The following is a 17,913-nucleotide window of genomic DNA, read 5'->3' on the forward strand; positions in this document are numbered from 1 at the left end:
AAATCGTAGATGGAATAGCCCCATCTGCGATTTACTCTCATCCCATCTGCGAAATTGTGATTTTTTTTTTGTTTTTTTTTATTTTTTTTTTAGTTTGACTATGAAATCAATTGGTTTGACTACGAAATCATGTTGCTATATAAAAAGTTTTGTAGAAAATTATCATTTTGGTTGTTATTTGTTTAGGAACTTTCTCTAAAATTTGCTCTAAAAAATGATTGAATATTTGGTTTGGCTTGTAACCGGTGGGAGATGGCAAGTTAATGGAACTAATCTGGAATACGTATGTCCACAGAGAGGTATTTCTGAATTTGCTTTGATATTTTCTGAGTATATTAGTTATAGTGATTTTGTATCTTTGGTAAGAAGCAAAATTGGTTTGTTAGACAAATATAGAATTAGTCTTTGTTTCCACCATCCTGAATTAAATTATTATATAGCTATAGTTGAAGACATGGATGTTAGAATGTTGATAAACGTAATCAAATGTAGTGGAGGAAGGGCTGTGAAAGTGTTTGTGGTGGTTGATGAAGTTGAGGAGGTTAATGGGGGTGGTGAAATTGGAAACCAGCTTGTTGGTAATTTATGCAGTTATAAAGGGAGCAACGATCCGATAGGTACTTTCAATACTCCTAGTGTACCTCAGTTTCACAGTGTTGCTGAAAATGTTAATGTTAGTTATTCACCTATTCACTATGTGGATCCTGAGAATTACAAGTATGTTGGTGATGATGATGTTGGTACATATCTTAATCATGTGGGTGGTCGTTGTGATGATGTTGCCGAACAAGAAGTTAAAGTTATGAATAGGCGTGTGGTAGATAAAACTGAAAAGAAAAAAAAATTCAAGTCAAAAAAATGAAAAAATCATGTTTACGGGCATTATGTTGATGCTGGTGATGTATGTTTAGATATAACCGAGCTACAAAGCAATTCCGATAGAGATGAGTTGGGTGATGAAGTTAAAGCTAAGTTTCCCGATAACCTTTTTCACGGTATGCCCCTTGTACCAGCATGCCCAGTTGATATTAATGAAGATATCCCAACACAGATGGTAGACATGAATCTTCAAAAGATTCAATGTGAGAGTATATTTAAGAACAAAGAACTTTTAAAGCGGTGTATTGGTAAAAAATGTCTTCGAGAATGTTTCCAGACGAGGACAAGTAGATCCACCAAATCAAGGTATGAAGTTGTATGTGTTTCGAAAAATTGTTCTTGGTTACTAAGAGAAAAAGCAATTAAAAAGTCTGATGGACTTTTCCAAGTGAATAAATTTGTTGATGTACACACATGTTCTTCAACATTGTTGCAACCTAATCATCGACAAGCAAACAAATATGTTTTGGGTGAATATGTTGCTGATGTTTTGGCTGAAGACTATAGTAGAGTTTATCGGGGAAAATAGATTGTTAATGATATGAATGCTCAATTGAATATCAATATCTCATACCATCAGGCATGGCGTGCGAAGCAATATGCATTGTTGTCGTTAAGGGGTACGAAAGAGGATTCTTTTACCAAACTTCCGGCGTATTGTCACAACTTGGCCAAACATAATCCGGGTACTGTCACACATATTAAAACAGATGTTGATGATCGCTTTGAGTTTTTGTACGTCGCACTCGGTTGCTCGGTTAGTATTATCATATTATATTAATTTTTTAATATTTATTTTGGTGTATTTGAATAGATATACAATGTATTGTAGGTACGCTTTTTTGTCAATTTTTGTAAACCGACCCTAGTAGTAGATGGAGCTCACCTAAAGGGCGAGTTCAAAGGTACCATGTTTCTTGCAGTTACTAAGGACGGAAAAAACCAAATATTACCAGTTGCATATGGTATATGCAAAAATGAGTGTACCGATTCTTGGACATGGTTTTTTCAAAAACTACGTGATTGCATAGGAAATATGCAGGAGCTTACAATTATATCTGATAGGTCTCCATCTATAGCAACATCCATTGCCAACATTTTTCCTCACGCTCATCATGGAATATGTGGTGTCCATTTATATTTCAACATAGTATCTAGATTCGGCAAGAGTAAAACGGTTAGAGGAATTTTTTGGGAGGCGTGTAGAGCGTACACAGTTGATGCTTTTGATGCTGCCATGGATGTTATGAAAAAGACAAAAGAACCAGTATGGGAGTACTTAAAAAGTATAAATCCAGAAACTTGGTCAAGGGCACATTTTAAAGGGAACCGATACAATCTTATGTCGTCCAACAGTGCGAAGTCTATAAATGCATTATCTAGACACGCACATAAGGTGCCAATACTTATGTTGATCGATTTTTTTCGTGCTACAATGCAACAATGGTGGTTTCAAAGACATAACTTTGCAGGTATTAAGTAAAATTTTAATATTAATGTTTTATTAATTTTGATGTTATTGATCTTAACTTCTTCATTTTGGCTGTTTTTTTTAGCGGAAGCAACAACAATACTTACCCCTTGGGCGGATGAAGTTGTAAAAGAAAACAAGAAAACTTTTAGCAAATGGGATGTTCGCATGATCTCAAATACGAAATGCGAGGTCAAAAAGGGGGCACAAAATGTGATTGTTGATTTCCAACATATGACATGTACATGTAGGCATTGGCAACTTGATGGGATACCTTATGGTCATGTCATAAGATGTTTAACAGTGAACAATTACCAAGACTGATCGAGGTATGCATTAAATGCTTACTTTACCGAAACACTGAGGAAAACATATGAGGAATCAATAAACCCTCTGCCAAAGCCATCCGAATGGGAGATCCCCGATGATTTGATGATTGTTAAGCCACCAATAATGGATAAACATCAGCCAGGCAGGCCAAGAAACACAAACCGCATTCCATCCCTAGGCGATGGTCCAATTATAAAAGAGTGTTCTACATGTGGTCAAATAGGACACACGAGAAATAATTGTACTGGAAGGGCATCCGGTAGCGGAGCACGTTACATAATTTCTACTACAGAAATGGCATTTAATATTGGTGGTTCAGCGAGTTGCTCACAAACCTATAAAGCTGATTTTGATATAAAACAACCTTGAAATGAAGACTAATGACGAGTTGTTAACTTATTATGTATTGTAATATTTTTATTAAATCTTACAAGACATTGCTATGCTTTCATATTTTTCTTTAGTTTGTTGATTATAACAATTAATGAAGCCTTTATATTATAAAATATAGTTTGCAGAATTTTTTTAACAATTACAACTTGTTATTTAAAAAAAACAACAAACGATCCTTCTGCAACCTAATATGTATCATGATAATATTACAACAATTTTGTAACTAATTTTTAAACTCAGGGAACTGCAATGGGTACTTCTCTTTCTCCATTGCTATATAGTCATCCCTAATTCTCATTTTGTCTTCCAAACGATCCTTTTTTACCATAATGTTTATCAACTGCTCATCCTTCTCAGCAAGCCATTTTTCAGTCATTTTGATTGCCTTCTTACTCTTTTTTATCCAATCTTTATGCTCTTTGATTTTGTTTTTATTAAGGTCTATCCATTCTTGAGCTTGTTTGCATTCCGATGCAATATCATTAGCAAGTTGAGTGAGAAGTCGGGATGACTCTTTGTCCTCTTCTTGTTGTTCTTCAGCCTTCTTCAATTCTTCAAAATTTTCATGTGACATATATGGCCCGACTGAAGAGGGTGTAAAAAAAGGGTCTACCAAATCATAGTAGTAACAATCTACTTCGTTGCATGAGCAAACTTCGAATATGTGTGAGGAACTCATAATAAAGTCGACATTGTAATAAACTTGTGCTATACGTGGTATTTATACATACTAGACAGTAATGACAAGTCCAACTTTGAAATGACTAGACAGTAATGACAAGTCACTGCAGTAACCTGCAAATCGTAGTGGAACCCTTAAGTGACAAGACATAAATGACAGTTTGACATGATAAATCACTGCATAAAGCTGAAAATCGTAGTCCAAATGTAACCATTTCATAGTCAAAGTTTTAATTCATAGTCCTGTATTTATTTATATAAATAGATGTTTAAGATCTAAAAACCAAACACCCAAATCACCTAAACGAAACGAACTCCCATTATTAGAAATGTCGTCGAATGCAGCAAGTTCTTCGAATGAAGTATCTGGTTCCAATTCTGAAAGGCCATGGATGACAAACGAGGTGTTAGTTCTAACACGATGCTGGCTAAGTGTTAAGGATGGTGTATCGTTACTTGCTCCCCCCGCATTGCCTAATTGGTGATGAATGGACTCGCATAACATCTTTGTTTAACCATGAGATGGGAGAAGGACAACAAAGATAAAAATCAGATGTTGTTACTAAGTGGATGGATGTAAAGGAAGAAGTGACATGGTTCAATCGAGCATGTAATTATGCGAAAAGTAACAATGTTCGTTATCTGGATGAAGAAGAGTTCTTGGAAGTTGTTACAGATTTTTACATCTGTGAGCATGACGGCAGAGACTTCGAATATGAGGAAGTTTGGAAGGTTGTTAAAAATAAACAGTATTTCATGTAGACCGCTCTAATTTCTGTTCAGAATAACCCATGGACTTGTGTTTTACTTTAATGCTTTATTTGTATTATGTCGTTGTTTTTCATGTAATTGTTGTAATGTTTGTAATGGTTCATGGAATCCTTGTTAGTAATGTATTCTAATGTATTGTGAAAACTAATGCAATGGGCATTTATTAATTCAAATTAATCATACGAGTTGCTCACATAATAAACTAAAATAGATTTTAAACAAACGAAATACATACGAAATACATGAAAATAACCTAGTACTCACATAATAAACTAAAATAGATTTTAAACAAACGGGATATATTTCAAAATATTCCAAGGGGCTTCAAACTGGAATTCCAACCCGTTACTTAATGACTTGTATTCCTCCTTAGCAGCTTCCAAGATGACCTCCTCAGTAGCATTTAAACGGGTGTCATCAATTTTGGTATAAAGATCGTTGAATAATAGAACTTCGGTTTTCATTTCATACCATCTTGCTAAGATGTCTAGTTCGTCATGATCATTTCTTGTAGCCATTCGGTTTTCAACATTGAAAATATTGGTTAAACGGCTCCAAAACATTGGATCGTTCAACTTGCTTGTCTCGTACACATGAATATAAGCACGTGTAAGAACCAAGAACTCTTCATTGCTCCATGATATAGAACTCATTTTGATTGAAACAAAGAGAGTAGAATCTAAAAAACAATATTTGAACAGTTGTATTGGTTGTTTAGTAAACTATTTATTTAACTTAATGTCTATTTATAGTAGTTTCTACACAAAATCGCAGTCCAATCTTCTAATATGTCTGCAATTCATAGTCAAAATTAACTGATGAATGCAGTGTACTATACTTATAACACAACAGATCACTGTTCAAGTTGACAAGTCATCCCCCGTCGAATGACAACACAATACATTGCTGCTTGAATTGACAAGCCATTGCACCAGGAAAATAAGGAGTCGTTATAAATAGATTTTAATATCCGTTGTAATTGTATCGTATTACTTCCCCCCTTGCAATTATGGACTCACCACATATATGGAGGAACGAAGAGGAGGTCTCTTTGGTTCAAGCTTGGATTATAACTGTAGAGGAGGATTTCCACCGGGTCCCCCACAAGTTCGTGCTGGATCATTTTGGTCTCGTGTCTGTCATTTGTTTCACCATTTAATGGGGCGTACTCAATATCGAAGAAGAAGAGATGTCAAAGCGAAGTTTCAGGATTTGAAAATAAAGGTGAAACAATTTCAACGTATTTATAACGAGTTGGATAATGAACATGCAAATACGGATGAAGACATTCTACGGCAGGTGGCTTTGGAATTATACCGTTTTGAATATGATGGTAGCGAGTTTACCCCCTTAGATGCATGGAATCTTTTAAAGAATGTCCCTTATTTTTAATATGCATGTTGGTTAAGTTAATTGTTTTTCGTTATTTAAGTTGCTTGTTGTTGTATGTGTGTAGTCGTTACTATTTAATAAATGTTCATTTCTTTTAATGTATGTTGTTTCCTCAATCGCCAATACATAATACGACATAAAATAAATAACTAATACATAATACGCCATAAAATATAAATGGGGTACATAAATAACTAATACATAATACGACATAAAATATAGACAGGGTACATGAATAACTAATACGTAACACGACACTAAAATAAAAACGGGGTACATAAAAAACTACTACATAATACTACATAAAATATAAAGGTGCTACATGAATAACTACTACATTGAGGGAGGTAACAGGACCACCGTTTCATTTGGTATTTCCCAATGCACATGTGATGGTATAGTATTCGCCAACTCAAATCCATATGCAAGTCGATACACAATATTAGTAAACTTGTAATCAACCATTATGTGAATGGATTCAGATGCACGGGTTCTTAGACATGCTATAGTGTGGCCACATGGTATACTGCTTTTTTGCCATTTACCACAACTACATACCCTTTGTTCAGGTTGTACGTTGGTGGTGGCAAAATTGTCATCGACTTCAAATGTATCCCCATACAAATGTCTTGCCTTCCAATTATAAGACTTGTTGAGACATTTTTGAACCTTACTCTCAACGTAAGGGGTCAACCCACCAGACAATCTCCCTGTAAAATTTGATATTTTAATAAAAATAATAGCACAATAAAAAAACTAAATATAACAATCTCCCTTACCCGCCACTTCAGCCCGTTCACCATACTTTGATTGTATCGACGTAGTGATTGACTCGATTATCGTTGTTATAGGAAACTCACGTGTGGATATAATTTGCAAAATTTCAGGGACGTCAATCGATTTAACATTGTAACGTATTTTTGGGAAAAATGCTCGTGTCCATTTTGAAATCGGTATATCGTCAAGCCAGTAAATTGGACTCCTAAGCAAGGTGCAGAAAGGTGGTTTCCTACATGTACTTTGCAACCTTTCCAAACACAAGTAAAAATCATCAACGCTATATGCATTGCATGACTTCCAAAACAACGATTCGACTTCCGTATTGTTATGTCCGACAGACTCACATATTTTTCGAGCTATATCTTTAGGACAATATCCATGATAGGAATCCGGGTAGGCACTCTGAACACCAAAGTCTATTTTATCACATAGGTTGCTTATGAAACCAACCTCTATGTCCTCACCTAAACAATCTTTTAACCTCATCATGAACCATCTCCATGATTCTTCACACTCTAAGGTTCCCAAACCAACTGCTAAGAGTAGTGGTTCATGATTTCCATCTAAAGCCACTGCGAAGTACATTGTTGTCAGATAGCTCCCAAGAAGGGGTAAATAACCCACTTATATCAACGGTATCATGCACCTAAGGAAGGTACGAATCTACATAAAAACGAACATATATTAGTGATAAGTAAAAAGTAATTGAGATACATTACCATGAAATATTATATAACTCAATAAAAGAAGTATGTTATACTACGCAACCTAAAGCCACAAAACAGAATTGAAAGCGGTTGGTATCGGTTTTCTTAATGGCTGTGAAGGTATTAGGATTTGTTCTTTGAAGGTTATGCAAGAAATTGGTAGTTGAGAAAAGCTTCTTTCGGTGTAAGTACTCATTTTCAAAACCGATGAAAGTGTTCTACAATCATCACACAAATGCAATATCACACAAATGCAATTATAAATAGAAAATATTGTATCTCTACTGTTCAAAATTCATAGTTTAACTTTTTAAATTCATAGTCAAACCAGTTCAGTTCTTAGTCAAATTTCACTGACCGACATGACAATACTACAGAATGTACTTGTCTGCAGTTCATAGTTCAACTTTTTAAATTCATAGTCAAACCAATTCATTTCATAGTCAAACCAATTCATTTCATAGTCAAACATCATACATCGACAAGAAAAGACAAGACAGCACAATGTACTTGTCTGGATTTCGTAGTTCAACTTTTTGAGTTCATAGTCAAACCAGTTCATTTCATAGTCAAAAAGAATTATCTGTAATATGATTTCTTCTATAAATGGGTGTCACTCATTATGAAAAATTTAACTGAGAAAGTAACTCCGATTTAAAAGAAAAAGAAGGCTAATGGCATACTGTAATTGCGGAGGAGAACGTGTCGTTAGGATTTCGGGTACAGCTAAAAACCCAGGAAGATTGTTTTATGCTTGCTCATATTTGGTATCATGTTGTTAACGTCATTCAAATTTAAACCCTCGTGTTTACATGACAAAAATTTATTTTCTTACTGTCAATGTTAAATTTAACAGGGACCAAAATACGGGTTTATCAGTTGGGTTGATGAAGAGAAGGACCAATCATCTATGGTAATAGCTAAAGTAGCTAACTCTAATAAGCTCTTTCAATTAGAAAATAAGAATTTAAAGATAGCGTTGGTTTGTAGTTGGGTGTTGTTCTTGGCAGTTCTTCTTTATAAGTTGTAAGCTTTTTAATGTTGTTTTTATGGTTTTGAAGTTGTTAGGTCAATAAATTGTTGTATTTGTACTTATGTTTAGAACAGTGTACTTGTAACGTTAAAACAAATGTTGTAGTCGTTCTTATGTTGTATATATTGATAAGTTATTAGTAGGTCATTAATTTGTTGTAATTGTCGTAACGTTAAATTTTTTGCCATCCGTTGACAAAACTATAAAAATAAACTAATAATCAAATCCAACATTAATTTAGATATACAATTATATAATCCAAATACATAGGACCAAGACTAGACCCCCAATAAATTTTTGTCATCCGTTGACGGAACTCTAAAGCTGCGTTCTTGGGTCAATAAGAACACGTATTAGTTGACCTGAAACGAATTGCTCCATAAACATACAAACAAAAACACCGCAATCTCCCAAATGACTACATTGTTGGGGAACATTTTCTTCATAAATGAATTGCATATTCAATGGAATCCTTGGGATGTTCCTCCGGGCCCAATACTTAATCTTGTCCAAATAAATTGTCACCCGACGTTCAAATTTGGAAAAGATTCCTTCAGATTTGAATTTTTCATAAGCCCCTCTACCAAGACTGTCATAAATATGCACTTCCATTGACGCTAATCGTAGTTCCCCAAATAGCCAATGATTAGGGGATGAATGAATCGACAATAGGACATGTATAAGGATCAGAAAATAAAATTATGTTTCTTTACATCACAATACAAAAACATAACAAAAATAACGATATTATTTTCAATATAAACAATTAAGTTTACCGTATCAACATCCCACCAAGCAACCATGAAGTTGGGGTACGTAGCAATACCATCCATAAACGCCCTCCAGTCCTTCCCTTCTTCCAAAGCATGAGAAACAAAAAAAATTGGAGGCATTATTGTATGTCGGTCGCCCTCAAACCGTCTCTCCATCAATAGTCGGTACTAAATGGTTATATGCTGCACACATGATACTTTTGTTATTGACTAAAAAACAACTAACTTTTAAAATAATAAATTAACAATTAATTTACCGATGACTCCAACCATCCGGCGTGTGTATGCCCAAACAATGAGCTCCAAAAATCTCTATCTAACACGGAATTAAACAAACGATGTTGGACATCATATGAATGAAATAAATAATTTTGGATGACAACCTTACCGCCTGCTACGTACGTAAGGTTGCAGGCGCAACATGGAGAAGTCATGAGCAACACCAAAAGCTGGAAGAGGAACGGGGCTTGTTGATTTGATATCAACCTTCTTTTTTGCTCTTCTTTTTTGCTTCGGTGTCGTGTGCAACTAAAAACAATATTCAAATGTTTAAATCTCTATCTTTCAGATAATTCACATAAACATAAAATTATGAGTTTATAAATAAAACAAATACCTCGGTGTAAGGAGGGCACAAATATTGTGACGGTTTTCGAGTCCTCGGTTTATCGGGTGTAACTTCTTTGCCATCAACACCATACTCATCAAAATAATCTACAATTCCCGTAATTATTATTTCATCTTCGTCCGGCACCTAATTTAATAAGCAATAATCTCTAATTAAAAAAATGTTTCAATATACTAAAAACAAAATATAAATTAATGTAAGTATAAGAACCTCTTTAGCTTCATTATAATCATTTACGTCAAACACATCATCATCAAATTTGTTCCCCGCATTGTCATTCATCTCCTCCGACTCCTACATTAAAAATAAAACTTTATACTTAATAACGAAAGACATATAATTTAATAAGCAATAATATCTAATTAAAAAAATGATTCAATCTACTAAAAACAAAATATAAATTAATGTAAGTATAAGAACCTCTTTAACTTCACTATAATCATTAACATCAAACATATCATCATCAAATTTGTTCCCCGCATAGTCATTCCTCTCCTCCAACACCTACATTAAAAAATAAAACTTTTTACTTAATAACGAAAGACACATTAAAAAGTAATTATTAAAATCGTAAAGGTAATATCTATAACAACTTTGTCGTCTTGAATATCACCAAAAACATTTTCAGTTGTATTGTTTTTATTCATCACTTTATCCTGTACAACCTATATTTTCAAATATAAAATACGAACACAAATATTCATATATGTTAATAAAATTTAAAAAATAATATAGCGTGTAACTAACTCATTCATCAAATTTTCTTTGGAATACTACAGACTCCTCAAAATTTATGTTATTCCAAATTTCTTCATTATTCACTTCTTCAACGAAAACCTCTGTAGGTTGTCGGTTCATAAACACATGCTACTCCAGTGCATGTAGCCGTTTCAACACCTCGTCTAGGTTGTGTTTCTCATGAGAGCGACCACTGGACGACATACTAGACGAAGATTCGTCTTGTCTCCTAAAATGGTCTCGTACTAGGGATGAAACTGTTTTCCCTTCACTATATACATACTCTTGAAATGACATATAATAACAAGATGTCATCTCACCATCACTCGGTAACATGTTTTGTCTTGGTGGTTGCCCCTCCTAAAAAATCAAACATATTAAAAATGCACATAAAAGTATAATAATCAAGTTTAATAATAAACGAAAAATTTATAAACCTGTAGCTTTGAAAAAATCTTGTTCACGTCAACCCATTTCAATTTTTTTGTTCCACTCCATCGTTTCATCCGAGGCATGTCTTTATTTTTTCTCAATACTAATCCACATGCACGAACAGCCGGAATCATCTCATATATCCATATCTACAATTTTTTACAATTACAGTTATAAAAGTTAAAATTAAAATAAAAAACATAACAATAAAACAATTTAAATATAAGAAATTTTTTATACCCTTATTGGAGCCGTAAATCCTGAGACGGAGTACTTTAAAGTTTGACGACGCTCCGGAAGTGATAAATAATTATCTATTTTGTTCCATGTATCCTCAAGGTCAACATAAGTAAAATCCCAAAGATAGTTACCCCAAGCGAAACTAACAAAACAAAAAAAAACAAAATTGGTTTTTATATAAATTATAACTTTAATAAAATAAAACTTTTAACGTAAATAAAATATACCTGTTCCAGATATCCAAATTCTCAGCAAAAAAAAAACCAATCTTGTGACACCCGATCATTAATTTCTTTTCCCAAAAAACCTTCACACAAAATGTATATCAAATATACTCTAACTGCATCAACGTCGTCAAGTTCTAGGAATGTTCGATTTAAAATTAAACGTTTCAAGTCGCCGATTTTCACCGAACTATTGGTATGGTCCGGAAATAGCCGCTCACGCAATAAACATTTTTTTTACTAGTTAATAACTTTTCCGACGCTTTTTTCCCAATGTTTTTTGGATACTCCCCAAAATTGAAGCCGGTTATCAAACAAAACTCTTCCGGCTCATAAACCATTTTCGTATTGCCTACTCGAAAATATAATCGTTTTATTCCATCTGGAGATAAAACAGGGTCCGGCCGGATCTGATGAAGGGACATTTTATGGAACAACAATGCGTCCCCTTGTAAACGAGGGACATCAATAAAATAACCAAATACAATATCTCTGAAAATGGCACGTCTGGCACCATCTAAAACTTCAAATACTTCCCATATATTACCGCCCGAGCCTTTTAAGTTCACAATTGCTTTCATATTGATAAAACTAAAATCATGTTGCAAAAAAAAACACAAAAACAAATTAGAGAACTAAAAAATATTTTGTTTTTAAAATATATGATTATGAACTGCAATAAGTACATAAACAATTAGTAATACAAATACAAATTCTTAATTAATCATTTATATATTTATGATAAAAAACAATAACATACACATATATAAACAATTTTCCAAGTTATACAAAAAATATATTTACGATAAAAAAAACAATATCATACATAATTATATAAACATTTTATTAAACAAATTTTCAACTTAAACGACAAATATATAAACAATTTTTATCTTTCTAATTATATAAACTAACATTTTATAACCATATAAACAAACAATTTTTCAAATAAAACAACAACCAAATTAACAATTTTGCAAATTATACGATAAATATATACAAATTTTCAACTTATACGACAAATACAAACAATTTCTAACAATATATATACGACAAATTTTCAACTTATACAAATGTTATACTTATACGACAAATATATATACAAACGACTATTTTGCACATACTGTAATTTAACTATTTTTCACTTTATATAAACAATTATACGATAAGAATATACAAGTTTTCAAGTTATACAACAATTAAACAAACAACAAAAATAACACATTGTAAACATTATTCTAACAATTTATTTAAATTTAAACCACCAGATGCACACTCTACGCAGTCTCTACTTGTACATTCAAACAACCACTAACAAAATAGCATTTAAAGTTCAAGTATACTAAAGAAATATTAAAACTATCAAACACAACAAAATTACCCTTTCAAAAACTTTATAATTTCTATTTTTTTACACTAAATAATACAATAAATGATAAAATAAAAAAAAAGTTTAAACATTAAAAGAGTTAAAATCTAACCATATTTGTGGGATTGTTGACATAATCCTCCACTTTCTTCAAAAACTAGCCAAAATCGCGAAAAAAGCCCACATATAGAGAGTTTTTGTGTAGAGAATGGTGAAAATAGAGAAAAAAACGTTTATATAGTGAAATCTAGGGGAAATCACAGATGGAATGGTGATTTCGCAGATGGACCATTCCATCTGCGAATGTACAAGCAGTTAAAGCACAGCTGTGTTTTAGCTGCTTGTACATTCGCAGATGGAATGGTAATTTCGCAGATGGGGCATTTCCATCTGCAAAATTGAGAGCTATTTTTGTAATTTCGATTTTTTTGGCTATTTTTGTAATGTAATTAGTGTAAATGACTATTTTTGTCATTTTCTCTTCTTTTCGTTCATTCTCAAATCTCTTTACACTCCCATTTCTTTTGGTAATTTCAAATTGTAACCATCATTTCCCATTGTAAAAATTATAAAGAAGAATACGATTAACTTTATGGTTTCTCACAAGAGTTTCAGTCCAATATTCATGTGCTTTGTTAAAGATTTTATATATCTAGGCATCATATAGTTCTTAACAAGTTGTATCCCAAAACTACATTCACATCAATCGATTTTCTTAAACTCACATGGTTCCTCCTTGATCAATTTCTTCCCTAAACATAATCAACTAGTGCTTATACCCGTCTGGTGGCCAAGTTGACAGATGATAAAAAAAATGATTGATTATTTGATTCTGCATTCATTTATAGCATCAAACATAGATAAGTATTATGCTAAAAGATAATTAAGTTTTTATATTGGATAAAAAGATAAGTATGTTGTTATTATCGGTGAAAAGGATAAGTACATCGCTATTATTGGTTAAAAAGATAAGTGTGATGCTATTAACAGTTAAAAAATAAGTATGATGCTAGTATTGGTCAAAAAGACAAGTTCATTGCTACTAATGGTTTAAAAAAAAATAAGTATGTTGCTATAAATAATTAAAATTCATCCATTTATAGACCAAAAAATCATTGCACCCTTTACAACAAAAATTATGGGAACCCAATTTCAATCCAAAAGGATATTAAATGTGAAACAATATTAACATGAATTCATAGAAATAAACATAATACAAGGAAGAAGATGAAATGTACTAAAGCCAACCCAAGATACAAAGTAGGAAATATATAAAGGGTATCAATGGTATCAATGGTATGCATGTAGGTTTGGATTTTTGAGTCCTCTCCTTCATTAAAAATCGAATTCCTTATTATTGCATGTAAACTTATGATTTCAAAACTATTCAAAAGCCTACTTTACTACATAAGCCTGAACCAACCACATGTTCATCCTTACTTTTAAGTTTTAATTTTTGTAGAAGAAAACTCAAAATCACAATCTAATTAATAGGTTTTAAAGAAAATAAGGATAAAAGAGGAAAGATGCAGGAAATTCTAATGTGATTACCACCGATAAGTAGCATAAGAAAAACAAAAAAAGATATAAGAAAAGGTATCTGGTGATTTAATATCATCGCTAAACAAATAAATCTCAAAACAATCGCCATTATATCAATAAATAGGTACAGAAAAAGCATAATCTATATAGAAAATTCATATGCACCAAATTTTCATAAAAAGAAGTCTATTTTGAAACCTCTTCCTCCGGGTTAATTATACCATTCACCTATACCCACAATGAAAATGTACAAAACCCATAATCACTCACATATGAATATATGATTGAATGATAATATAATAAACACAGGAAATACAATCCAAACATTAAAAACCAATAATTCCACGTAAGCATAAAAGGATGAATCAACTAAAAAACAACTTTGGATTAGAATAAGAATTAAAGTTAACGTTTTAAAATATGATCACACTAAAAATGCCAAAATTAAAATTAAAAAAAAATGTAATTAAGAAGAACAACAAATTATTGATTTATTTTGGTCTTAAATAACCAAATCAAGGCTCTGATATGAGTGATCATGGTGCGGTTTGGTGCGGTTTTTGACCAAAACCGAACCGAAAACCTCAACTTCGGTTTTTTGAAATTTAGAAACCGCACCGTTCGGTTTTATGTGGTTCGGTTTTTGTGGTTTTTTATTGCGGTTCGGTTTTTTTGCGGTTTTTTGTTAGTTTTTTTTATTATTTTTTTATTTTTTATTTTTTTTTGTTTTGTCTTTTTACTAAAACTCAGTTAACTCAACGAGTTACTTTGACTCAGATGAGGAGTGCTAATCATTTATTGGAGATAAATCGATACCACCACCTCTTGGTTTGAAATCAAATAACATAACCATTCATCCAACATGTTTCTAATGTTTGAATATAATACGAATTTAATATATTATTTGTTTCACAAGTACATACAATAATATCAGTTAATGTATTCATAAAAATGATACTATATCACTAGTACTCTTCATATTTAAATGTTAAAAAATGCCATAAACATTATTTGTTATTGTAAATACTACTGAATGTATGCTTAAAAATATACAATCATCCTCTGATAGATAAGATAGATATTTATATTTATAGAAATTTTAGTTGTCATAAGTTCTTGGTTCTTACCAATATCAACATTTAATATATATATATATATATATATATATATATATATATATATATATATATATATATATATATATATATGCGGTGCGGTGCGGTTCGGTTTTTTATGGTTTTTGTAAGACTAAAAACCGCACCGCACCGAGTATTTTCGGTTTTTGTAAAACTAAAAACCGCACCATCGGTTTTGATTTCGGTTTCGATTTATGCGGTTTTTTCGGTTTGCGGTTCGGTTTTTGCTTACCCCTAGGCTTTGATTTGATTCGCTAATAATCACTGTTAATAGCATTTAATTTTGGTCAAACGAAGCAACAATAAGAATAAGTTGATCATGAAGGTTGAAGTAATTGATCTAAGGCTAAGATGTATGATATTCATGAAGCAACTACTCAAATCGATAATGAACACAGTTCGAGCTTAAGCAATATTGTAAGTCGCTAAAATGTACGTGTGGAACATTGGGCACCGAAATTGTTGTTAATGTTAAGGACTACACGATCCAGTACATACAACCCTCTTAATATCAAAAGAGATTCCTTGATGATTTAGTACCCTTTTTCACATGCTTGATCCCTAGATAGAAATAAAATTTCGAGAAATTAAATATACTTCTATAATTTTCCTTCCAATTTAATGTATTTAAATATTATTAATTTCATTAAATGTAACACATGTCACGGTTCATCATGAATATGAGAATTGATAGGAAGAAAATGTAAAATGATATTTAATTTCTCTAAAATTTCAATGGATCTCTCTCTTAAATATGTTGCTTTTTGATTTTGTATTTAACTACAACCATATATTAGTAGTAATTACTCTGATTTTTTCAAGCCAATTTACATGTTATTTTGATTTGGATTCAATCAATTTGTTTAGGAGTTTCATTTTTAGTTTACACAAAGCTAAGCAACTGTTTGATATGGGGTTCCATATATTCTCAATGAATTATACGAATTCACTTTTTTAGGTTGAATATAAGTTGTATTTAGGTCTTTTTTACAAGGAAACAATAACCATATTTAACTTTAGTGTTTAAAATTGATAGATAAAGTATTATTCAAAATTTTGATTAAAAGATAAGTTCTTTTTTTCAGAAGTATATTAAGAGAATATAATACAAATCCTCATTTTTCTCCTTGCTGTGAGCACTTTTCTATTAATTAATATTCTTTGGCACCATTTTATTTTTTGTCTTTTGTTTAGCTGCCTTCTCCAATCTCCAATGTCATTTATTGATCCATATATCAAGAACCCTAACGTGTATTTGGTTTGGAAACATGTATATTTGCTGCTTCTATTTGACTTTCATTAATATATATATATATATATATATATATATATATATATATATATATATATATATATATATATATATATATATATATATATATATAGGAATGAGTTCTATGGAAAACAAATAACTAGGACAAGATCTACCGGAACCAATAATCAAATGACACGTGTCCATTTCTTTCTTCACAAGTAATGTATTGTGGAAGTTATTGTGGAAGTGATATGTTGTCATGTTTTCATTGGTTCAAATATGTGTTGCTCTAATCATTCATTTTCCATATAACTCTTCTCTAATCATTCATTTTGTATGTAACTTTTTTTTTGAACGGCTGCATAAAATTAAAAACTAGCAAAAGCTAGAGAATTACAAAGAGGAAATTGTTAATTTAGGATTTTGCAACCAACCTATCCAACTAACAAAAAATTTTGGTTTCCTATCAGTAATCCAAAAAAAAAACCTAACAAACAATTGAGAAACTATAAAATCTCGCCTTCAAATGCTTTTAATGACTAAATAGTTGTTTATTCCAAAAAGACCAAATAGTCCACATAAGAGTAGCCCCATAGAATCCACACACAATCTAATAGGTTTCTTAGAACGATAAAATCAGCTAACCAACATGTCCAATCCCTAACATTACAATAGAACAGAAGATCCAACTCCCACCAAGTAGGCAAACAATTCCATAAATCAATCGGCATCTCACACATGAAGAAAATATGATTAATAATCTCCATATCATTATTAAAAATCAGACAAAACAAAGACTCAATATCAATATCTCTTCTATCCAAATTGACTCGGGTAGGAAGCTTATTCAACCCAAGTTTCCACAAAAAAATACCGACTTTAATAGAAACCACGCCATACCATCTAGTCGAACTAATATACATTAATATCCACGACCAAAATATTAGCATCAATGAAAGACCGTATAGAAGCAACCATGAAACCATCAATCCATCATTAACATTCAAAGACCACATCCATCCATCCCTATAACCTGATAAAGACACCATACTAATGTATCTACGCAAAGCCTAATACTGCACAATCTCCTTCTCACCCCTTAGGATAAATGGCAAATTTGCATAAGTTTTGGGAAGATA

The 17,913-nt window shown here is 31.9% G+C and overlaps 1 protein-coding gene across 1 annotated transcript; it reads left to right on the forward strand.

The window, feature by feature from the left end:
• Window positions 1-72: 72 nt before the first annotated feature.
• Window positions 73-4,516, forward strand: LOC128132829 (uncharacterized). Its single transcript, XM_052769819.1, has 3 exons — window positions 73-617; window positions 912-1,006; window positions 4,337-4,516. The coding sequence occupies exons 1-3, from the start codon at window positions 215-217 to the stop codon at window positions 4,514-4,516; spliced, it is 678 nt and encodes a 225-aa protein (XP_052625779.1). The 5' UTR covers window positions 73-214.
• The last annotated feature ends 13,397 nt before the right edge of the window (window positions 4,517-17,913 follow it).

Source organism: Lactuca sativa, chromosome 3 (genome assembly GCF_002870075.4).
Source record: "Lactuca sativa cultivar Salinas chromosome 3, Lsat_Salinas_v11, whole genome shotgun sequence".
Lineage (NCBI taxonomy): Eukaryota > Viridiplantae > Streptophyta > Magnoliopsida > Asterales > Asteraceae > Lactuca > Lactuca sativa.

What these genes read in the sequence shown, in the direction of transcription:
- LOC128132829 (XM_052769819.1), top strand. Translation starts at nt 215, where the DNA reads ATGATTGAATATTTGGTTTGGCTTGTAACCGGTGGGAGATGGCAAGTT. An exon ending in AGGGAGCAACGATCCGATAG is followed by an intron (nt 618 to 911) that starts GTACTTTCAATA and finishes ATGTATGTTTAG; the next exon opens with ATATAACCGAGCTACAAAGC. An exon ending in TTTTTCACGGTATGCCCCTT is followed by an intron (nt 1,007 to 4,336) that starts GTACCAGCATGC and finishes ATGGATGTAAAG; the next exon opens with GAAGAAGTGACATGGTTCAA.